The 22,288-nt window shown below is 68.4% G+C and overlaps 5 protein-coding genes across 5 annotated transcripts; 2 read left to right on the forward strand and 3 right to left on the reverse strand.

The window, feature by feature from the left end:
- Positions 1-1,892: 1,892 nt before the first annotated feature.
- Positions 1,893-3,275, reverse strand: TIMM29 (translocase of inner mitochondrial membrane 29). Its single transcript, XM_052798791.1, is given in 6 exon segments — positions 1,893-2,095; positions 2,098-2,281; positions 2,283-2,327; positions 2,329-2,389; positions 2,391-2,625; positions 3,143-3,275. Coding segments are annotated over 6 exon segments (783 nt in total). The 5' UTR covers positions 3,261-3,275; the 3' UTR covers positions 1,893-1,955.
- A 27-nt stretch (positions 3,276-3,302) lies between these two features.
- YIPF2 (Yip1 domain family member 2) lies at positions 3,303-5,939 on the forward strand. The gene is given in 10 exon segments (XM_052798793.1): positions 3,303-3,387; positions 3,592-3,636; positions 3,927-4,066; positions 4,211-4,291; positions 4,370-4,457; positions 4,563-4,679; positions 5,074-5,234; positions 5,311-5,489; positions 5,573-5,663; positions 5,665-5,939. Coding segments are annotated over 9 exon segments (945 nt in total). The 5' UTR covers positions 3,303-3,387; positions 3,592-3,605; the 3' UTR covers positions 5,722-5,939.
- A 132-nt stretch (positions 5,940-6,071) lies between these two features.
- Positions 6,072-14,097, reverse strand: CARM1 (coactivator associated arginine methyltransferase 1). The gene is given in 20 exon segments (XM_052798788.1): positions 6,072-6,810; positions 6,812-6,832; positions 6,834-6,907; positions 6,991-7,050; positions 7,053-7,191; positions 7,193-7,239; positions 7,392-7,482; positions 7,484-7,505; positions 7,606-7,695; positions 8,078-8,215; positions 8,307-8,396; positions 8,515-8,600; positions 8,710-8,791; positions 8,910-9,000; positions 9,158-9,335; positions 9,606-9,716; positions 10,578-10,682; positions 10,793-10,899; positions 11,025-11,150; positions 13,919-14,097. Coding segments are annotated over 20 exon segments (1,845 nt in total). The 5' UTR covers positions 14,064-14,097; the 3' UTR covers positions 6,072-6,768.
- A 1,834-nt stretch (positions 14,098-15,931) lies between these two features.
- C10H19orf38 (chromosome 10 C19orf38 homolog) lies at positions 15,932-19,394 on the reverse strand. The gene is made up of 9 exons (XM_052798794.1): positions 18,593-19,394; positions 17,997-18,095; positions 17,591-17,890; positions 17,371-17,454; positions 17,154-17,245; positions 16,771-16,793; positions 16,579-16,613; positions 16,410-16,456; positions 15,932-16,268 (listed from the first exon to the last, which is right to left on the reverse strand). The coding sequence occupies exons 2-9, from the start codon at positions 18,025-18,027 to the stop codon at positions 16,149-16,151; spliced, it is 732 nt and encodes a 243-aa protein (XP_052654754.1). The 5' UTR covers positions 18,028-18,095; positions 18,593-19,394; the 3' UTR covers positions 15,932-16,148.
- A 403-nt stretch (positions 19,395-19,797) lies between these two features.
- Positions 19,798-22,087, forward strand: TMED1 (transmembrane p24 trafficking protein 1). Its single transcript, XM_052798792.1, has 4 exons — positions 19,798-20,080; positions 20,495-20,592; positions 20,678-20,879; positions 21,734-22,087. Exons 1-4 carry the CDS (start codon positions 19,922-19,924, stop codon positions 21,950-21,952), a joined length of 678 nt encoding a protein of 225 aa, XP_052654752.1. The 5' UTR covers positions 19,798-19,921; the 3' UTR covers positions 21,953-22,087.
- Positions 22,088-22,288: the final 201 nt, after the last annotated feature.

Below are 22,288 nucleotides of genomic sequence, written 5' to 3' on the forward strand. Positions count from 1 at the left end.
CCCGCCCCCCGCCGACCAATAGGCACGGCGTTCTCCGCCAGCGCGGCCAATGAGAGTAAAGGGGGGGGGGGGAAGGGAGAGCGCGCGCGCTGCCCCCACCCCTTTCGCCTCGCAGCAGCCAATGCGAGCGTGGCGAGCCCGCCACCTGGTGGTTGGGTGGGTGGGGGGGGGGAGGTAGAGGGCGTGCGCTTTGACCAATAGGAAGAGGTGAGGTGCAGCCGGCGGGAGGAGGAGGGGGGGAAGGCTCGCCCCACCCTCTCGCCGCGCGGCAGCCAATGGGAGGCGCCCTCGGGTTCTTCCCCCGCCTCCCCTCCCCTCTCCCCCCTCCCTTCCGCTCCTTCGCCCCTGTCTCTCTCCCGCTCTTGCCAACCAATCAGCGCGGCGCGATCGGCCTGGCGCGGGCTCGCTCCCCGCCGCAGCCAATGGGGGGGAGCGGGAGAGGGGCGCGCGGGGGCGGGGAGCGAGGCGCGTGCCTCGTGCCGGCCGCTCGCGGAATAACGCGGCGAGCGCGCGCGGGCGCGCCAGCGGCGCGTGCTCTCCTCTCCCACCCCCCCCCCGCCCCCCCCCGGCGCATGCGCAGTGACCGCGCCACTGCGGCGAAGGGGAAGGGCGGTGGGGGGGGTCCCACAGAGGGAAGGGGGGTCCGGGGGGGTCCCCAGGGCAGGCAGGGCCCTCACGCAGCCAGACGTGCATAAACACGAGGTGATTTTATTGAATTTTGGGGCTCCTCGTGCCCCAAACCCCTGGTTTACAGCCAGACACCCCCCCCCCCCGTCTGGGGGGGGTCGTCGAGGCTGGAAGAGGCCGCGCTTAAACCCCCCCGTTACCCTCCGGCTTCGCTGACGGAGAGACCCCAAATTGCGGAAAATTTGAAAAAAATGGGGAAAAAAGAAACGGCAACGGAGCCCTGGTGAGCGCCGGCGCGACGTCGTCCCGTCCCCCCCCCCGGGAAATCGGGGGAAAAAAAGGGGCTTTTGGAGCCCCAAAACGGCGCTTTTCCAAACAGCTCCAACCTGCGAGGGGAAGGGAGGGTGAAAAGCGTCGATTTGGGGGGGCGAAAAGAGGAATAATTAAGCCGAGTAATGAACCGACCACCAAGGGCTGCCGCTCGTTGGCACCGGCCTATAATTAGCGGCTCCCAGCGGTGTTATTAATTATGTCGGAGACGCGTGTGTGTCCCCCAGCGTTCCCAGCGCAGCTTAATTGCCGAAGGGAAATTAAGGTTTAACGAAGCGGGCCCCGATAGCCTTTCATCGCCGCCATCTCCACGGCAACGTGGGACCCCGGTAAAATCCCCGGCGCTCGCCGAACCCCCGTGAATCCCCCCAAAACCTGCCGGCCGAGGTGGAGGGGTGTTTTTTGGGTGGTTTTAGCCCAATTTCTATGGAAATTAAACATCTGCCATCTGGTGGAACCGTTTCTGCCGGTTTTAGGGTCAGGGGTGGGGGGTGCAGCCGGGGGCAGGGGGGCTGGAAACACGTCAGCGATGGAGGGGAGAGCCCCTCGGTATTTAAAAATAATAAAATAAAATATCGATATAAAACCATATAAATACATCAATTAAACATCGCAGGTGGGGAACCATCAGCTCGCCACCAGTGATAAATAACTCACGGGGGGGGTGCGTGTGTGGACGCGTCATTGTCTTAACGAACATCTTAATGAATGCCTGATCGATAATTAGGGAGGCCCACGGAAAAGAAGAGATGCCTTAATGTCTACAATTAATAATAAGATGCCTTAACGAATGCCTGGTGGATAATTGGGGCGCAGAGACTCATCCCTGCGGCGCGGTTGACCCCCCTCACCCCCCCGGCGTGTCGGTGGGGGGTAGATCCACACAAATTCAGACTTGTTAATGAGTTATAAATGAGAATTAAATAAAAGCCAAGTTACAAATGACAATTCACCAGTGTTAACGAGTCGAACACGCCGCCCGGCGCCAGCGGTCCCATTTACGGATCCCCGGCGTCGCCGCCGAGCCGCGCGCCCTCGGTGCGTGCCGGTGGCGCCGCCTCGCTCTCGGCGCGCCGGATCTCCTCCTCGGTGAGGGTGACGGGCCGGAATTTTTCCAGGAACTGGCTCTCGTTGCGGTGGAGCGGAGGTGGTGGGGGCTCAGGCGGCGCAGGCGGGCCGGCAGCCCCCCGAACTCCTCCTCGTTGACGTCGCAGTCCCGCAGCCGGGCCCCCAGCACCCACCAGCGTCCCCAGAACCCCACGTCCAGGAGGCGACCGGGCAGCTCCCGCCACCGCGGCCGTAAGTGCGGGCACCGCGCCGGGTTAGAGCGCGGCGTCGGCGGCGTGGGGGGCTTCGTAGACCACCGCCAAGAAGAAGAAGTCGCGGGTAACGTAACCGGCCGGCCTCGCGGCGTCGCAGCAGGCGTTGGACGTGCCGATCGGCGGCGGGGGGCTGCGGGTTGCCGGGGGGAGAGGAGCAGCAACGTGCCGGCCGCTTCCACCGTCGCCGCCTCGAAGGATTCGGCGCTGGGGACGGCGGCGGCGCAGGCGGCCGCCCCCGCCAACCCCGCCAGGGAACCCGCCGCCGCCCCGGGACGGCGACGAGCCCCCTCCGCCACCTCCCGCACCGCCGCCGCGTAGTCCTGCAGCAGCGCCCGCCACCAGCGCCCTGCCGGAACCGTCAGCGGGGGGGGGGGCTGGGCCCCCCCTCACCCCCTCTTTGGTCGGGGCTCTGTGTGTCGTCCCCCCCCCCACAGCCAGGGGTCCCGGCTGCCCCCCAAGACCCCCCCGTTGAACCCAGGGGTGTGCGGGTCAGCCCCCGAGACCCCCCATTGGACCCAGAAGTGTCCAGGCTGCCCCTCAAGAGCCCCCCCCCCCAGCTGAAGCCGGGGGTGTCGGGGCTGCCCCCCCCCTCAAGTTCCCCCCCCCCCCAGACCCAGGGGTCCCTGCTGCCCCCCAAATCGTCCCCCCCCAGTGAACCCAGGAGTCCTGCCCGCCCCCCCAAACCCCCTCATTGACCCCAAGAGTGTCGGGGTGCCCCCCCCCAGACCCCCCCCCGTTTGCTCTGGCCCCCCCCCCCCGGACCCAGGGGTGCCCCGGTCCCACTCGCCCGCGCCCCCCCAAGGTCCCAGCCCCCCGCCAATTGCCTCCGGGTCCCCCCGTTGTCCCGGCCCCCCCCCCCTCACCGATGCGACTCTCCGCGAAGCGCCCCCAGAGGCCGCGGCCCCCCCCGGCCGCCGCCGCCGCCATGACCGGAAGCGGGTCCCGCCGGGACGGACCCGGCGACGGACCGGGCGGAACCATCGCGGTGGGGGGGAACCAAGTTGGCGGGGCGAAGGGGGGGGAAGCGGGAGAGGGACGGACCGGGAGGAACCATCACCACCGCGGCGGGGGGGTGGGGAGGAAAGAACCACGTCGGCGGCGCCGGGCGGTGAGCGGGGACCGGGACAGCGGGCGGGGGCGGGCACCGGGAAGCACCGAGCCCCGGGGACCCCGAGGGGGTTTTGGGGGGTGCCAGGGCCGGGGATCCCGGGGATCCGCGGCCTGAGGCGGGGGGGGGCGGACCGGGCCGGTGCCGGGGGGTCCGGTGCCGTGGGGGGGTCCGGTACAACGGCGGCGCGTTTTGTCCCGGCAGCGAGAGGCTCCGCCATGGCCGCCCCCGACGAACTCCGCTTTCAGGGTGAGTCTCGGGGGGGGGGGGGGTCGGTCCGGGGACACCCCCGTCCCGACCGGGGACCCCCGGTCCTGCCGCCCCCCCCCCCCTTCCCCGGGAGCCCCCCGGCCCTGATCCCCGTGCGGGCACCTCGGGGGTCCTCCGGGCCCCCCCCCAGCCCGGTGTCCCGGCAGGGTTTGGGGGTGTCCCATCGTCCCCCCCAGCGCTGGGGTCGGGGCAGGTTTCCCCCCTCCCGGTAAGGGGGGGGGGGGGTGTTCGGTTCCTGCCCCCCCCCCGACCCCTCTCGCCCCCCGCAGAGTTCGAGGAGGCGGCGGAGCTGCTGTCGGTGACCCCCCGATGCCGCGACCCCCGCGCCGGCGAGGAGCGGCCCAGCCACGCTGCCGTGACCGTGGGCCCCGAGGAGGGCGAGCCGGGGGACGACACCGACACGACGGAGGTGAGAGACGGGGGGTCCGTGTCCCCCCCCCAAGAGCAGACCCCCACTGAAAGGGTGGGGGGGAACGGGCTCGCTCTGAGCCCCGGGGCTGCGGCCGAACCGCCCCCCCCCCAACCCCGGCTCAGCCCGCTCCCCCCCACGCAGCTCCTGGGTGGGCAGAGGCGGCCGCGCAGCTTCTGGACCTTCGAGTACTACCAGGCCTTCTTCGACGTCGACACCCACCAGGTAACGGCGCCCGTCGGCGCGGCAGCCGGCACCGGCGTCCGCCGACCCGGCTGAGGTTCTGCCCTCGTTGCCCGGTAGGTGCTGGAGAGGATCAAGGGCTCGGTGACGCCGCTGCCGGGGAAGAATTTTGTGCGTCACCGCCTGCGCAACAACCCCGACCTGTACGGTGAGAGCGAAGCGGCCGCGGCCGTCCCCGCTGACGACCCTCGGCGCTGCCAGCCCGGCGCCACCGCGGCGGCGGCTCCTCACTGACGGCGTGTCCCGTCCCCAGGGCCCTTCTGGATCTGCGCCACGCTGGTGTTCGCCCTGGCCGTCAGCGGGAACCTCTCCCACCTGACGGAGAAGCGAGCGTCCCCCACCTACCACTACAGCCCCCAGTTCCACAACGGTGAGGGGCCGGAGGGCGCCGGCAGCGGCCCCGCGGCTCGAGGAGGGGGGGGCTGGACCCCCAGATGGTGCCTGCCCCACGCTGGGACTGTCCCCATAGCTTAGGGAGGGGACGTGGACCCCAGACAGCAGCTGCCCCACCACTGGGACCAGCCCCACGGCTCAGGGAGGAAGGTTTGGACCCCAAACTGGTGCCTGCCCCACACTGGGATGAGCCCCACAGCTTGGGGGTGGGGGACACAGACCCCCAGATGGCACCTGCCCCGCTCTGGGACCTTCCCCACGGCTCAAGGAAGGGGGGGCTGGACCCCCAGCCGGTGCCTGCCCACGCTGGGACCATCACGGGGACCGCAGCCGTGCCCTGACCCCCTCCTTTCTCCCCCCCCCACCCCCAGTCACCATCGCCGCCACCCTCATCTACTGCTACGCCTGGCTGGTGCCGCTGGCGCTGTGGGGGTTCCTGCGGTGGCGGCAGAGCCACGGGGCCGGCGCCTACAGCTTCTTGGAGACCGTCTGCGTCTACGGCTACTCCCTCTCCGCCTACGTCCCCACCGCGGTGAGTCCCGGGGCAGGGACGTCCCCGGCTTTTGGGGGACGGGACACGTCGGGGTGATGGGCCGCTGTCCCCGCAGGTCCTGTGGCTGATCCCGGCCGCCTGGCTGCAGTGGCTGCTGCTGGCCGTGGCCGCGCTGCTCTCGGCGTCGGTGCTGGCCCTCACCTTCTGGCCGCTGGTCCGTGCCGACGGCCGGGCAACCGCGCTGGCCGTGGTGGCCGCCGTCGTCTCCCTGCACACCCTCCTCGCCGTCGGCTGCTAAGGTACCGGCTGGTGGCAACTGGGGGGGGGTGTCCCTGGGGGCTCCGTGCGTCCCCCCCGCCATGGTTTTTCTTTTCCTTTCAGCTCTACTTTTTCCAGCAGCCGCCGAGCGCCAGCCCGGCCCCTTCACCGCTGCACACCACGGTGGGGGCCGAGGGGCTCCGCAGCCACCGCGCCGCAGCTCCCCGGCACCAACGTCTCCCTGCCGGGCACCCACCCTGCGCGGTGAGGGGGGGTGTCCCCGGATCGAGGGGGAGCCCCCGGCCGCGGCACCGAGCCCCTCGGAAGGACGCGGGCACCGCTCGGTGCCTCTGCTCGGCCCCGCGGCAGACGGGGGGTCCCCGGCTCCCCTGTGCCGGGGCAGCGCCGGCTCCGGCTCCTCTCAGCCGCCAGCTCGTCTCTATGCAAACTGACCCAAATAAACCTGGGGGCATGTCCCCCCCTGCACCCCGCTGCTCTCTCCTGCTTGAGGGGGGGACACCCCAAAACCACCCCGGGGGGGGTGGGTCACCAGGAGCTGGGGAGGGAGCCGTGCCGGAGCCGGGATCCGGCCGTGGAAGCCAGGGCGGGGGGGCGCGATCCTTCGAAACCCTCCCGTTTATTCAGTACTACAGCCGAAAAAAAACAGCAGATCCGCTATTCCTATGCGACAGCCCGGCAAGGGGCCGCCCGCCCCCAGCCCTTCCCCGGCACAGGGGGTCTCCCCCCCCCCCCGCCGCCGCACCCCTCGAGAGGAAAACAGGAGAGAGGAGAGTTCGGGCGCCGAGTGCGGGGACGCGAACCGACGCCAAACGCGCCGCCGTGCCAGGGAGCCTTCCGGAAGGGGGTTCGGCCCTGCCCGCGCTGCCCACGCTGCCTGCTCCAGCGGGCAGGAACGGGGCCAAAAGAGGAGCTTTCGGTACATTCAAGCCTTCCCCCTGCGGCATTTTGCCCCCCACCCCTCGCAGGGCGGTTATGGAAGACGGCACCCATGCGTCGTGGGAGCCGGTGGCTCCGGCCATTCGTTAAAAAAAAAAAACCAAAACAAAAAACCAACAACCAAACAAAACCCACCCCCACCCAAAAAAAAAAAAAAACCCCAACAAAAGAAATCCCAAAAACCCCCATCCGGGTCCGGCGTCGGCGAGCGGAGCGCGGGCTGGGCGGCTTCGTCTATCACAGGAGGGTCCAAAAAAATCCTCCTGGGCGGCCCCCCGGGCCGGGGGGGGGCGGGCAGGGGGGGCGGCGGGTGCTCTTCATTTGGTTTTCCTGGCGCTGGCAGTCCCGGGGGAGCCCCTTAGCTCCCGTAATGCATCGTGTTGGTGGTGATGGACATGGGGGGAGGCCATGGAGATGGCGGGGACCCCCCATGGTGAACTGGCTGTTGAGGGGGTAGTGGGTGCTGGAGCCGCCGCCGCTCTGGCCGCTGGAGGAGCCTGGGGGGAGAGGGGGGGGTCAGGGGGGAGCTGGGGGGGTCTGGGGGGCTCCCAGGGAGGGGGCCGGGGCGTGGGGGGGTTACCTTGGACGATGCCCGTGCTCATGATGGAGCCCATCCTGGAGTGAGTGTGGTTCACGATGCAGTGTTGGCTGCGGAGGGAGAGGGGGGGGGAGCAGGGGTGAGGTTGGGGGGGCTGCTGTGACCCCCAACGGGTGTGGGGGTCCGTCCCCCCCCCCCAGCCCCACACTCACCTAAAGGGATCAGGTTGTTGTGGCCGACATTTGGAGCCGCCGGCGATAACGCTGCTGAGGTCGTACGCCGCGGGCATGCCTGCGCCGGAGAGAGAGGGCAAAGGGGTCAGGCCCCCACCCCAAAATGGGGTTTGCCCTCCCCGTAATCCCATAACCCCCCGGCCGGGGGTTTTGGCATCGCCGATACGGCAGATCCCCCCCCCCCCCAGCCCCCGACTCGCTGGTACCCACCGGCCACGGCCATCCCGGTGCTCATGTTGTAGGTGCTGCCCGTGTTCCACATGTTCTCCGAGGGGGACGTGTAGTGGGAGCCGGGGGGGGGGCGAGGGGGTCGTCCCCGTGTACCTGGGGGTGGGGGTGTGGGTGGGGAATGAGGCCTGGGGGGGCTCATTGGGGACCCCACTGGCCCCGCTCCCCCCACCGCCCCGAGCCCCCCCGGCGCTACCTGAAGAAGGGGTTTTTCAGGTCGAGGAGGTTGCTGGACTTGGAGCCGGTCTGGTCTACCTGAGCCACGATGCTGATGTCGTAGCTCTGTCTGGGGGGGGGGGACAGGGGCCATGAGACCCCAAACTGCACTGGGGGGGGGTGCAGACCAACCTGGCGCCCCCACCCCGACTCACAGCCCCCCGAGAATACCAGGAACGGCATCTGGGTCACGGCCGTCCCCACTGCAAGCTATAAATACACCGCCGAAACTGGGGCAGGGCAGGGCCCCCCCCCCGGCCCAAACTGGGGCAGGGGCCCCCCCTCTGCCAAGCCGCTGACCCCCCCCCCAGCTATTCCAGGTGCCGGCACGAGGCGCCGAGGGACATGACGTAACCAGATCGCGGCCGGTGTAGCCGAAGCTGGGACGGTGGCTCCGGCAAGGGCCCGGCTGTGTGGTGGGGGCCCCCCCGTGCCCCCCCCCCGGCTCTCACCTCTTGTTGGCGATGAGGAGGCAAGTCCCTGAGAGCGTGTCGCCGGCTTTGGCGAAGAGCGGGGACTGGAACAGGCAGCGGACCTGGTACCAGTGGGTCAGCGGCTCGGTGGGGGCTGTCGAGAGCCACACCGTCATTCTGGGGAGGGGGGGGGAAGAAAGACGATGTGTTTAGCCGGGGGGGGCGAGGCACAGCCCCGACGCCCCCCCGGGCTCCCCCCGCCGCATACATGGAGCCGATGAAGGCTACGTCGAACCAGAATGCCAAGCCGTGGACCAGCCCCGAATGCAGCATGTGGAACTTGAAGGGGATTTCTATCCTGGAAGGCAAAGCTGAACCGTTGCAAGGGGGGGGGTCAGGCCCCCCCAGCACCCTTGGGTGCCCAAAGGCTTGGGGTGGGGGGGGGCTCAGGGGGGACCCTGCTGGCTGCCACCCACCTGTGCAAATCGCCTTCCTTGGCTTCTAAGAAGTTCACGGTGTATTTGACTGATTTGGCCATTAAGATCCTGATATCGAAGGTGTCCTGGGGGGGGTGGGGAAGGTGGGGGTCAGCGGCCAGGACCCCCCCGGCTCACCTCGAGCCCCCCCAGTGGTTCCCCGTCCCCCCCCGTGGGGACTTCAGGGCCACTCACCACCACGGGCTGCCTGAAATACTCATCCACGGCCGCCCCTCGGAGCGCAGAGAGGTCGACGCCGTGGAAGGATGGCTGGTACCTACAGGAGGGGGGACATACAAACACGTGAGGGGGGGCGGCTCCGGCCCTGCCCCCCCCGCACCGTCCCAGGGCAGGGGAAGGGGTCGGGATCGTCCTCCCCCCGGCGCCGGACTCACCAGAAATTGGCCTTGGTGAACTGCTCCATATAGAGCTGCTCGTCCGTGAACGGGGCCAAGTGGACGTCGCCGATCGTCGGGAACATGTTCCCTGGACGGCGGAGCGGAGGATTCGGTTGAGGAGGGGGGGCCGGGAAAGCGCCTGCTCCCCCTCCCTGGGCTCATGGGATCCGGCAGAGCGGGAAAGAGGCCCCTCGGGGTGCTGGGAATCCCCCCCATCCCCACCGATGTGCCACCCTGGCGCTCACCGCTGGGTTTCAGGTACTTCTTGGCGTGGAGGTAACTCTCCAGCATCCGCTCGTTGAAGAGCATGTAGCCCATGGGCTCCGAGATGATGATGTCCACCTGCTCGGGCAGCGAGACCTCCTCCACCTTCCCCGGAATCACCACGATCCGGTCCGTCAGGTTGTTGCTCTTCACCAGTACCTATCCCAGGAAAAAGAGGGGGACGTTCAGGGGGGAGAGGAGGAGCCCCACGGCACGGGGGCACGATACCGGGGATGGGGACGCGGTGGGAGGCAGAGCCCCGAACTGCGCTGGCCCCGGCGTTCCCAGCGCCGTCATCCTGGCGCTACTGGGTTGTACTGGGGTAGGGGCGCGGCTCAAAGGGGGCGTGATCCCAGACGGGTTTGGCGCGAGACCACCGAGCTCGGCAAAGCCACGAGCTGCCGGGCGGTGGGCACCGGGGCTGCTCACCTCCGCGTGCTGGGCCATGGTGCTGGCTTCCACCGCATAGATCTTCCTCGCCCCGGCCTGTGCCGCGAAGAAGGAGAGGATGCCGGAGCCGCAGCCGACGTCCAGGACGATCTGGGAGGGAGACGGTGAGGATACGGTGAACCGTCGGCACCCGCTCTAGAGCCGGGGACTCATCCCGTCCGGCTCCCGGCATCATCACCCCGGAGCCAGGATCGGGGTCCTCTGCCTCCGGTCTGGGGCACAGAAGGACGGGGAGACCCAGGGACCCCAAGATTTGGATTCCCAAGAAGGAAAACCAAGGCGGCAGCACTGGCACGGCCCCTCCTGGGGGGAAAACAGCCCCTCACCGCAGCTCCGATTACAAACAGGCTTCGGAGAAGGAACTAACTCCAGCAGGTCGTTACCCACCCCCTGGAAGCTCCGGTAACGACCCACGCGCACAGAGCCCACTCCGCTCGGCAGCGGGACCCGACCTGCGGCGTTATCCCACCTCGGCGCTGCGCCGAATCGCGCCCGGACCCGCGGCAGGTCCGAGGGCTCGGCCCCAGCCGCTTCCCAGTGCCACGGGGAAGAACGGGATTAAGAGCGCTGTGGCCGAGCCAGTGAACGGCACCCAAATCCTCTTTGATCCTATATATAACCCCCCCCGGCCCCGATTAGGGGGATCAGCGGTGCCGGTGCGGGAAGCCGGCTGCGCCCCGGTGCTGGCGGCACGCGGCTCTTGGCCACTGTCCCTCCTCCCGCCGGCCACGTGCTCACAACGAGCCGTGTTTTTGGAGGAATACTACAAATAAAACCACTAGGAAGGAGACGGGAAAGCACCGGAACACATTAAAAGCAGGCGAAAAAAAGGGAGGAAAGTCCTAATCAAGGTGCCTCTTCCAACTCCGGCATGTGACCACCCTCCCGGAGCTGGAGCCAGACGCCAAAAGGAGGCAGATTTCACCAAAACTATTGTACCGGCCGGCTGACCTTGTCTTTGAAGTCACTGTGGTTCTGCAGGATGGCTCGCTGGTAGGTGCCCGTCCGGACGTAGTCCTGCATCATGTTCTGCTGCTGGGACAGGTACCCGTAGAACTGGGGGGGGGGGGGGGGGGGGGGAACCAGACAGACGGACGCGGATGTCACCGGGGACGCCGTGGCCAAACCCTTGCCGGCGGTCGTGCCCGGCCGGAGCAGCCCCTCACCTGGAAGTACTGCACGGCCGAGGATTCCTCCGTCCGCTCGCTGAAGACCGAGCGCTCTGTGTTGTGGCCCCGGCAGTTTTTCAGGATGTTATAAAAGGAACAGAAATCTGGAAAAGACAGAATGGGGGGGGGGGACATGACTTCAGCCCGGGGTGGGGGGCAGGGACGGGACAGGGACACACGAGGGTCCCGAAGAAGCCAAACCGCCCCCTCCCCGGGGTGGGGGACGCACCGTTGGGGGTGGCGAACTGGATGAGGACGCTGTTGCAGCCCAGCGTGATGATGAAGGACTGTTTGCCCACGCGGCTGCACTCGGTCTCGCGGGACACGGAGCACTTGAACACGCAGACGTCTTCATCTGGGGGGGGGAAAGAGAGAACATGGTGGGGGGGTGGATGGGTTAGAGCCAGGCAAAGCCCCCCGCCAGCCCCACCGGATCACGCCACGCTGGTGGGGCTCAGCCCAAACCTGCATCCCCCCCCGTCTCCCGCAGCCCGGCCGCCCCTTCTTGCCCTCCCTCGTGTTAGACGGATGCCAAGGGAGCGGGAGAAAACATAATTAGCCTAATTAACCTCCGCGGCGTTGCGGCGGGGGGAGTCAAACCCCTCGTGCATGGCCGAGGGGGTTTATGGGGCCTTTGAGTGGCCAGAAATATGGATCGGTGCCGCTGCCCATCGCTGCCGGGACGGGGACCCCCCCCGGCTCTGCGGGGACCCCCCCGGCTCCGGTGAAGCCGGGCGATGCCGTGAGGAAGAACGAGGGGAGACGGACTGAGCTGCCCGCGGCCAAGCCGGGAGCGGCGCCGGCCACCCCGGCCTCCCCATCGCGGGCGCTGCCGGCGTCCGCACCGGCCTCCCGCCGCGGGCGTCGCGGCGTTCCCTCGTTAGCCGCTTTGAAGCCGGGGAGCGGCGAGCGGGTAATTAGCACCTCCAGCCAGCGCTGCCTTTCTCACGCGGCACCCCGCCGGAAAAACCAAACGAGCCGCTGCGGCAAAACCTGTTTTTCCCCCAGCATCTCGCTGCCGCCGCTGCCGGTCCCTCTCGCCCTGGCAGCGCCGGGCAACCCTGCCTGCTGCCGGCCGGGCTCCCGGCACGTCGTCGCTCCGGATCGGCCACGCGGTGCGTTAAGTTGCCCGATTAATTGGGAGCGACGAGAGGGAAACGAGCCGGGGGGGGCTTCCAGCTCGACCCGCCGCTTCCAGCCCCAAAGGAGACCTGGCAGGGCCGCGGCAGCACCTGCACCGAGCCCGGCACTGCCCACGGCGCCGCTCGGCAAAGCCATTAAATGCAAATTCCCGCCAGCCGCGTTAATCAGGCTGTCAGCCCGGGCCTCTGGGCTCTTTGTGGCCGATAAAAAAGGGCCGGCAGATGTGCCGGCGGCCGCCCCGGCGCTGAAAGGGCAGCGAGAGACCCCCGGCCCCGGCCACACAAAGGCTTTTCTGGCAAATAACTGGAAAAGGGGGATGACGCCGGGGCCGGGGGGGGGGGGACTGGACGCCAGCCGGTGCGGGACAACGAGCCGGATGCGGCACGAGGATGCGGCGAGGGATGGAGAAGCCGCGGAGCCGAGGGTCGGCGCCTCGCGGGGCCGTGCCGGCACGAGGATGGCTCTCGGCGCCCGCCAAGAAAACCCGTTAGTAACCTTCAGGCGATGGAGGCTCCGGGCGAAGCTTCGCTCCCGCCGAGGGGAGCGGGTCCGGCTGCCCACCCGCTTGCCGCCGGCGTCCCCCTCTCCTCCCGGTTGAGCCGCGCCGAAGCTTCGGCAGCCGGCGAGGAAACCCGGGCAGAGAAAGCGCCGGGCCGGCACCGAGGCGGAGGCAGGATTGCCGCGGGCTCGGGGATGAGCCAGCCCCGCGTGCCTCAGTTTCCCCCTGCCCCATCCCACACCGCAGGCGAGGTCTCCTCCAGATCTGGCGCAGGACAGGGCCGCTGCGCCACACATTAATTACTTGCGCCGATCAATTAATTTCACCGGAGCGGGTCATTAGCGGGGAGGGAAGGGGGTCTGGTCATTACTCCCCCCCACGACGGTGCGGTCGTAAAGCCGACGTCTCCGCCGGTAATCACGCGAAAACTGGCCGGGCGTGGAGGACGGGGAGGCTCCGGCAGCACCGTGCCGGCACCGGCGCCAACGTATTCCCAAGATTCACCGAGCACAAAGCGCAGGAGCCGCCGGACTGGGGAAAGGGGGTGGGGTGGGGAGGAAAAAACCCCCCCAAAAGAATAAAACCCACAATTCTTGGCGGAGACAAAGAAAACTCGGCTCCGACACCGCGCCCGCTGGCCGGGCGGCGAACCCCCCGTTAGTGACTTCGTTAACGGCCGCCGGAGCGAACCCCCCCGGGACGGGCCGGCCGCCGCGGCGCCTGGAAGGTCACCAAATTCGGGCTATTTCAGGCAAGGCGAGATGGGGGGGGGGGGGGTGGGTGCTGAGAATTAACTTTCCGCAGCCTCCGGCGAACGCCCGGTGGGACAGGGGAGCCCCCGCCTCGGCCGAGCCCCCCCGGCTGCTGCCGCCCTTTTCATGGTGGGGGGGGGGGACACGGGACGGGACACACATGGACACGACGGTGCTGGTACCCCCCAAATGACACGGACCCACTGGCCCCCAGCGTCCCTGTCCCCCCCAAAGCCCCCATCAGCCCCCCAGCCCCAGCATCCCCCAAGGCTCCACCAACCCCAAAGCCCCCCCCAGCACCCCCCACCCCGTTTCCCCCCCCCAGCACCCCCTCACCCGCCCTGGAGGGTGCCGAGCCAGCCCCCCCCCACCCCCACATCCCGCACCAGGTCCCCCCACCCCATCTAAGCCCTACACTCCCAGTCCCCCCCTAGACACTCCCAGTCCCCCCCCAGACACTTCCAGCCCCCCCATAGACACTTCCAGCCCCCCCCCAGACACTCCCAGCCCCCCCACAGACACTCCCAGCCCCCCCACAGACACTCCCAGCCCTCTCCCCCCCGGCCCCCGAGCCCCCCCCAGCCCCCCCATACCCCCCCCCACCCCATCTCAACCCTCCAGGCCCAGCCCCCCCCCCCCAATCCCTTCCAGCCCCCCAAGCCCCTGCACCCCCAAACCCTCCCGAGCCCCCCCCGCCGGCCCCGGGCCGGTGCCCCCGCCCGCACTCACGGCCGTAGAGCGCCAGGCCGGCGCTGTCGGGGCCGGTGCGGACCTCGAGGCGCAGCGGCTGCTGCTCCTGGTGCCGCTGGATCTCGCCGTTGGCGTCCCCGATGGTGAGGAGCCGCACGCCGGGGAACACCGACACCGCGGCCATCTTGGAGCCGCCGCCGCCGCCGCCCCCCCCCCCCCCGCCCGCCCCCGCCGGCACGCCCCCGCCCGCCCCGCCGGCCACGCCCACCCCGCCGGCCACGCCCGCCGGCGGGCGCGGGCACGCGACCCCCTGGCGGCCGGCGGGCCGCGCGGCGCCGCCATCGGGACCGGGATCGGGGAACAGGGAAAGGGATCGCGACAGGGACCAGAGAAAGGGACCGGGATCGGGACAGGGACCAGGGATCGGGATCGGGGATCAGGATCAGGGAAAGGGATCGGGATCGGGGATCGGGACCTAGGGATTGGGATCAGGGAAAGGGATCAGGATCGGGGATCGGAACCAGGATCGGGACCGGGATCAGGATCGGGAACAGGGAACAGGGAAAGGGATCGGGACAGGGACCAGGATTGGGATCGGGGATCAGGGAAAGGGATCGGGATCAGGGATCGGGACCTAGGGATTGGGATCAGGGAAAGGGATCAGGATCGGGGATCGGAACCAGGATCGGGACAGGGATCAGGATCAGGGATCAGGACCTAGGGATTGGGATCAGGGAAAGGGATCAGGATCAGGGATCAGGATCAGGACCAAGGATCAGGGAAGGGGATCACGATCAGGGATTGGGACCAGGATCGGGATCAGGACCGGGATCGGGACCAAGGATCAGGGAAGGGGATCAGGATCGGGGATCAGGACCAGGATCAGGATCGGGACCAGGGATTGGGACCAAGGATTGGGGAAAGGGATCAAGGATCAGGGATCAGTGACAGGGATCAGGGAGATCAGGACTGAGATCCGGGATCAGGGACCAGGATCGAGACCAGGATCAGACCAGGGATTGGGATCAGGACCAGGGATCAGGACCAGGACCAGGGACCAGGGACCAGGATCAGGATCAGGACCAGGACAGGTATCAGGGACTGAGATCCAGGATCAGGGATAGGGATTGGAACTGAGATCCGGGATCGGGACCAAGATCCGGGATCGGGACCAAGATCCGGGATCGGGACCAGGATCAGGACAGGTATCAGGGACTGAGACCAGGATCAGTGACAGGGATCAGGACCAAGATCCAGGATCGGGGACAAGGAACAGGGACCGGGGATCAGGATTGGGAACTGGGATCAGGACTGAGATCTGGGATCAGGACTGAGATCTGGGATCAGGGAAAGGGATTGGGACTGAGATCCGGGATCAGGACCAAGATCCAGTATCGGGACTGGGATCGGGGACACGTCAGGGAAAGGGACCAGGACCGGAGCGGGGATCAGGACCAGGGGTCGGGATCAGGACCAGAATCAGGGGCCGGCACCAGGCAAAGGGCACCGGGGGACCAGGTACCAGCACCAGGGACAGGGTACTGCCACCGGCACCGGGGGACCGGGCACCGGGAACCGGCACCAACTGCAGGCAATGGGCACCGGGCAAGGGGCACCGGCACCGGGGAAGGGCAGGGGGAACCAGGGGCGCAGCACCGGGCGTTGGTACCGGCAATGGCACCGGCCACAGACACTGCCCGCCAGGTACTGGCGCTGGGAACCCGGCCAACGGGCAGGAGACAGCGCCGGATAACCGGCACCGGGCACCGCACGGGCACCACGCGAGCACCGGGCGCTGCCGGGGCCACGCACGCAGGGCGACACGGCACCCACGTCCCGCGCCGGCACCTGGCGGCAAACACCTTTATTGTAACCAGAGCCGGCTCCAGTGCCAGCGGAGACGCCCCGGCACAGAGTCCCCGCGATTTGGGGGCGCCCAGCCCAGCTCTGCCGCGCGCCCCACCGCCTCCCCGGTGGCAAAGGTGCGAGGAAGAGGAGGGCGCTTTGCCGGCTCTGGTGTTGAACCGCCAGCGGTTGCGTCGGCACCCTCTCCCATGCCGGGGGTCTCGTGGGGCAGCTCCGGGAAGCCCCCGGCACGTCCCCCCAGCCGGCGTGGTGCTGCGGCGGTGCCGGCGCCTCACCGACCTTGACTTCACGCAGCCCCTTCCCTCGCGGTTGGGCCGGGGGCTCCTCGTGCTCCCCGGCGGGAAGGAGGAGCTGGGCTCTGGTGCCGTGGGGGAGCGCCGGCAGACACGGCCCCGCCGGGGGCTCATGCCAAGGACCTGAAGGTGCTGAAGTGGGGTGCCGCGGGGGGGGGACGCCTGGGGGGTATCTCTGTAGGGACACCGGGGCTGTGCCGGTGCCCGCCGGCGGCTCCTGGCTGCTCATTCTTGTCGGGGGGGGGAGAGGTGGGGGTGAGCCGGGGCAGCCCGCCGGCAGCCGGACGAGCCCGTGCCGCTCCGGCAGGCGGGCAGACCCCCAAAACCAACCCCGGGTGGGCACGGGACCCCCCCGTCCGCCCCCCACTCACCACGCTGACGGCGTAGGTGTAGTTGTCATAGGAAAGCTCTGCGGAGGAAAAAAGAGGACGGGGACGGTTTTAGTGTTCTGGGGGCCTGGGGGGAAGCGGTGCGGCACCGGCCACCGAAGGGGGCACCCGGCCCCGGCACAGGGTGGGTCTGAGCCTTACCGGTGGTGGGGGTACCGCGTTTCCGTCCAGCAAGACGCCTGCTGCCTGCAAAAACAAAACCGGTGGCAGCGCGGCGAGCAGGGGGCGCGCGCGGGCAGGGAGAAGGCAGCGGGGAGCCCGGCGCCGCGGCTCGGCCGGGGGGTCCCCAGGGAGCTTTCGGGGATGGTTTAGCCGCAGCGGCGCCGGCTCCGAAAGCTCTCACCTCTTTGCCCGCTGTCTCCTGGCCTCAACTGGCGAGAGAGAAAACAGAGACGGGTGGAGGCGCAGCCAGGCTCAGACACCGGAGCTGCGCGGTGATGCCGGGGGGGACCCAGCGGGTGCCTTAAACCCGGTTCTCCCCGAACCACAACCCCACCCGGGGGGGGTCCTGCTGCCGGTGACTCGCCCAGAGCCAGTGAGGACCAAGAAGGGATCTGCCTGACGGCACCGGGCACCGGCACCCTCGCCTCTGAGGCAGCACCGAACCGTGTGGCCGCCCCGGTGGGGGACATCTGAAGTGCCAATCCCCCGTCGGCACAGCCGGCGCTCCCCGGTTATGGGCCCCTGCCGGGCACGGCCACGCCAGCGAGAGTGCCCGCACCCTACGCACCTCGACAGGGCCACCACCGCCGCCGCTGCCAGCAGCAGCAGCACCAGGCCGGCCACGCCGATGGCAACTGGGAGAAGCCAGGAACGATCTGGAAGGGGGAGAGAGAGCGGGGGGTCACCCGCAGGGGAAACCCCCGGCACGGCCACAGAGGACCACCGGGGAACAAGACACCGGCGCTGTCGCCGAGCCGGGTGGGTGCCCCGTGCCCGGTACCTTGCCGCAGAGTGGTGGAGGTCGGCAGAGGACGGCCGGGTCGGGGCGGCTGGTGGGGGGGATGACAGCCGGCATCACCCGAGGCTGGGGAGAAACACGTTGGGTTTGGGTCGTCGTCGGCCCCGGCGCACCGTGGCCGCTGTGCCGCGGCGGAGCCCCTCACGGCTGTGGGGAGGGGGTGCCCCCACCCGCCGCCCCCCCGGCGTCCCACCACCCGCACCGTTCACCACAATCTCCATGCTGAATGCCGACATCTGCCAGGCGCTGCCGTTATAGCTCCGGTACCTGCACCGGTAGCACCGGGAGGCCAGCGCGGTCCCATCCAGGGTGAAATCAACCTTGTGCTGACCCGGGTTGGCGGAGACACTCTGCGCGGGGACATCGGTGCCCGTCGCAAAGAGCTCAAAGGTGCTGCCGGTGTAGCTCTGCGGGGCGAAGCAGCTGATTTTCGGGGAACCCCCGTCCTCTTGGAAGAGGAGCCCGAGCGGCGGCGGGGAGAGCCTCGGTGCTGCCATGGCTCCTGCGAGAGAGGGAACAGGGAGCCGGATGCGACCATCAAGCGACTGGTGCGGTGGTGAATTCTGGCTCGGCCAACCCAAGCTCAGGTGGAGGCAAGGACAACATACCCGCCACGAAGAGGAGAAACTCCAGCCTCATCCTCCTCCTCCGGGGTCTGGATCAGGGAGAGCCCTGTCGAAGAGAACCCGAGGTGCAGGAGCTCTCCGCTGAAAAGAAGAAGGAGGAGGATTTTGCTCAAAATGAAGTTTCATCACCGAGGAAGGAAATGACAGAGTCCCCAAGTACAGACCGGGGTTATTTTTTTCCCCTGTTGCACAGAAAAGGCTTTTTCCACCCAATAATCAGAGCGACACGAGCTCGTGTCTGTGTGAAACCTGCTCCTGACACTGGACGTGATTTCCTGGGCTCACTCCCCAATTATGACGATGATATCATCAAAAAAGAGGTGTAAACAGGACGTAATGAGGCGTCACTCTGGACTGACACCCAGCTGGGACCCTCACCCAGACCCTCGACAGGGTCGGACGGCTTGAAACAACTCCTGCGGTTTTTCTCCAGCACCTCCGGCTCCCGACGGTGCTGCCGGCCTCAGCGGCAATCGCTTTGCCCGTTAATGAAAAGCAGCTGCCCACAAGGTGGAACGGAGCCCGGCATGCGCAGCGCTTCAGGGCAGGAGGCGACCAGCAAGCCCGAGGAGACGCACCTCGTCAGGGCTGATGATGCAGGCGTAAAACAAGGGGCCGTTCCTGGAGTCGCCGATCCTGAGGGACGTGACCGTGCAGGCCGGCCCGGGGACTGTTGCGTGGGGAAAGGCGGGGCACAGCCGGCGGCGGGGACCGCGTGCCGGATGCGCCCGCCTGCTTGGCCCACGCCTGCTTCCTCCTGCGGTTGTCCCAAAACCGCGAGGAATCAGGGCTGAGAGGTTGGCCTGGGGCTGGGCAGCAGCGGCAGTAGGGCGGCTGCGGCCCTGCGCCTCCGTTTCCCCAGGAGGGTGAGGCTGAGCCCCGGGGTTGAGCCAGGGCCCTGGCTGGGGAGCAGCCCCGCACCCTGACATTGCTCACAGAACCCCCCCAGTCTGCTCCTCGGCCCCTCAAGCTGCGCCAAGATCTCCCAAATCTGCCCCTAAGCACCTAAATCTGCCTTAGGCCCCCCCAAATCATCCTCAGGGACTCCCAAATCCGCACCTAACCACCCAAATTTGCCCTGGGACCTCCCAAATCTGCCCCGGGACCCCAGTCCTGCCCCAGGGCTCCCCCAGATCTGTGCCTAACCACCTAAATCTGCCCCAGGGGCCCCCAGTCCTGCCCTACGCCCCCCCCAGAACTGCACCTAATTACCCAGATCTGCTCCAGGGCCCCCCAAATCTGCAAAGGCCCCCTAAATCTGCCCCAGGAGCCTCCAAATCTGCCCCAGGGCACCCCCAAATCTGCACCTAACCACCTATATCTGCCCTAGGGCCCCGCAAATCTGCCCCAGGGTCCCCCAAATCTGCACCTAACCACCTAAATCTGCCCCTAACCACCTAAATCTGCCCCAGGGGCCTCCAAATCTGCCTCAGGACCTCCCAGATCTGCCCTACGGCCCGCCAAATCTGCACCTAGCCAGCTAAAGCTGCCCCAGGAGCCTCCAAATCTGCACTTAACCCCCCAAATTTGCCCCAGCCCCCCCTCATCTGCCCCAGGCCACACCGCGGTGCATTGTGGGAGTCCGGCTCCCCTCAGGGGGCGGCCGCGGCCCCCCGGGCTGAGGGAAGACGATAAGGGGGCGGGCGCTGGTCCGCGTCGGCCAATGAGAAGTTAGAACGCCGGGCGCCGGGAGGGAGCAACCAATAAGCGGAGAGGATTCCGGGAGAGGCGGGGCAAGGCTGCCGTTCGCCAGGACCCCGCCCCGCGGGCGGCCGAGGCGCTGCCTGAAGCCCCGCCTCGCCGCTCCCGCCTCAGGCGCCCGCCGCGGACAACCCCGCCGTCCGCCCGGGCCCTGTCGGCGCGCGGCGGCGGGGCGGGGCCTGGCTTAAAGGCGCCGCGCGTCGGAAATGGCGGCGCGGTGGCTGTGGCTGCTGGCGCTCTGCACCGGGCCCGCCGCCGCCCCGCCGCCCCCGGACGCCGAGGTGACGTTCGTCCTGCCCGCCGGCCGCCGGGAATGCTTCTACCAGGGCGCGCCCGGGAACGCCTCCCTGGAGGCCGAGTACCAGGTACCGGAGGGGGGCGGGGCCGGGGGGCGGGGCTATACCGGAGAGGGCGGGGCTTGTACAGGAGGGGCGGGGCTTGTACCGGGCCGGTAACGGGAGAGCTGGGCCGGTAACGGAGGGCTTGGGGCAGGAACGGGGAAGCTGGACTGGAGGGGGGGGGGATACCGGGAGGAGGAGGAGGAGGGGGGGTAAGCCGGTACCGGGGGGGGTACCGGGAGAAGGAGTTGGGGGGGGGGGAAACCGGTACCGGGCCCATAGGCAGGTGTGGGGGGACGTGGGGCCCAGGGCTGGGCAGGAGGGGTGTCCCCGGTGCCGGAGGGGTGTCCCCGGTGCCGGAGGGGGATCCCCGGTACCGGAGGGGTGTCCCCGTTACCGGTGTTCGTCCCCGTTACCGGTGTTCATCCCCGGTTCCGGCAGGTGATCGGTGGGGCCGGGCTGGACGTCGACTTCTCCCTGGAGAGTCCCTCGGGGCTGCTGCTGGTCAGCGAGTCCCGCCGCTCCGACGGGGCGCACACGTGAGTCCTGACCGTCCCCCGTCCCGTCCCCCGTCCCATCCCCCGTCCCGTCCCGCTGACCCCACTCTCCTCTCCACCCCGGCAGCGTGGAGCCCACCGAGGCCGGCGACTACAAGCTCTGCTTCGACAACTCCTTCAGCACCATCTCGGAGAAGCTGGTGTTCTTCGAGCTCATCTTCGACAGCGCCCAGGAGGAGGAGGAGGAAGAGGAGGAGGAGGAAGGCGACGGCTGGGTGGAGGCGGCGGAGCCCGAGGACACGCTGGACGTCAAAATCGAGGACATCAAGGTGGGGATGAGGTTCGACGAGGCCGAGCGTGAGGTCCTGCGCTGGGCCGGTATCCGTACCGGCCGGGGATGAAGGGATCGGAGCCGCCCCGTGGAGGAGGAAGAGCCGGACACGAGCCGGTGACGTGTGCCGGCAGCCCGGGAATCCAACCGCCTCCCGGGTGGCATCACCAGCAGCGTGGCCGGCAGGGCAAGGGAGGGGATTCTGCCCCTCGAGTCCAGCAAGACCCCCCTGACAGTCCTGCGTTTGGGTTCAGCAGCGTTGGGTTGACGGTCAAACTCGATGATCTTAAAAGTCTTTTCCAACCTAAATTATTCTGTGATTCTGCTGCCAGCTCTGGGGTGCTCGGCAGAGGAAGGAGAGGGACCCGCGGGAGCGGGTCCGGAGGAGCCCACGGAGCTGATCCGAGGGCTGGAAGAGTTGGGGGCGTTCAGCCCGGAGGAGAGAAGGCTCCGGGGAGACCTTCTTGCACCTCGCGGCGCTGCCCGGAAAGACGGGGACAGACTCTTTCGGCGGGCCGGCAGCGCTGGGACAAGGGGGAAGGGTTTTCGGCTAAAAGAGGGGCGATTCGGCCCGGCTCTAGGGAGGAAATTCTTCCCGCCGAGGGGGGTGAGGCCCTGGCAGAGGCTGCCCAGAGAGGGGGCCGATGCCCCGTCCGTCCCTGGGACCCTTCGGGGCCGGGCTGGCCGGGGCTCTGAGCACCCTGATCTCGGTGAAGACGGCCCCGCTCGTGGCGGGGGGGGGTTGGACGGGCTGAGCTCCAAGCGTCCCTTCCCACCCAAACCGTCCCGGGATTCCCTGAGGAGGCAGCGGAGATCGGCATGTCCGACCGGTGCCTCCCTTTCCGTCCCCAGGAATCCATCGAGACCATGAAGAGCCGCCTGGAACGGAGCATCCAGATGCAGACGCTGCTTCGAGCCTTCGAGGCCCGAGACCGTAACCTGCAGGAGAGCAACCTGGGCCGGGTGAACTTCTGGTCGGCCGTCAACCTGGGCGTGCTGGTGGTGGTGGCTTTCCTCCAGGTCTACATGCTGAAGAGCCTCTTCGAGGACAAGAGGACGGTGCGGACGTAGATGGGGGTGAGGGTGGGGGACACACACACACACACGGGACTCGGCTCCCTGCCGGGATGGCGTCGGAGGAGGGACGTGCTCCCCTCCGGCTGCTGCTGCTCCCTCCCGGCGGGATTAAACCTGCCCAGCTTTGTACCGCGGTGTCTTGGAGCCAATGCGAACCCCGGGGGGGGAGGTTTGGGGGCGAACCCCCCCCGCATTTTGTCACCGAAGGGCCTCGAATGCGCGTCCCTGAGCCTTTGAGAAAGGAATCCGTTTATTCTGGGCCCTGCGGGGAGTCACGGGGACGAGTCTCTAGGATCCCGAGGTGGTTTATAGGCTCAGCCGTAGCCGGGG

The sequence above is a fragment of the Harpia harpyja genome, chromosome 10 (genome assembly GCF_026419915.1).
Source record: "Harpia harpyja isolate bHarHar1 chromosome 10, bHarHar1 primary haplotype, whole genome shotgun sequence".
NCBI classification, from domain to species: domain Eukaryota; kingdom Metazoa; phylum Chordata; class Aves; order Accipitriformes; family Accipitridae; genus Harpia; species Harpia harpyja.

Coding starts and splice junctions, on each gene's coding strand:
- C10H19orf38 (XM_052798794.1), bottom strand. CDS start 18,027: ATGAGGCTGGAGTTTCTCCTCTTCGTGGCGG. Junction 17,891..17,996: donor GTTTCTCCTCTTCGTGGCGG/GTATGTTGTCCT, acceptor CCTCTCTCGCAG/GAGCCATGGCAGCACCGAGG. Junction 17,455..17,590: donor CATGGAGATTGTGGTGAACG/GTGCGGGTGGTG, acceptor GTTTCTCCCCAG/CCTCGGGTGATGCCGGCTGT.
- TMED1 (XM_052798792.1), top strand. CDS start 19,922: ATGGCGGCGCGGTGGCTGTGGCTGCTGGCGCTCTGCACCGGGCCCGCC. Junction 20,593..20,677: donor CGCTCCGACGGGGCGCACAC/GTGAGTCCTGAC, acceptor CCACCCCGGCAG/CGTGGAGCCCACCGAGGCCG. Junction 20,880..21,733: donor TCAAAATCGAGGACATCAAG/GTGGGGATGAGG, acceptor TTCCGTCCCCAG/GAATCCATCGAGACCATGAA.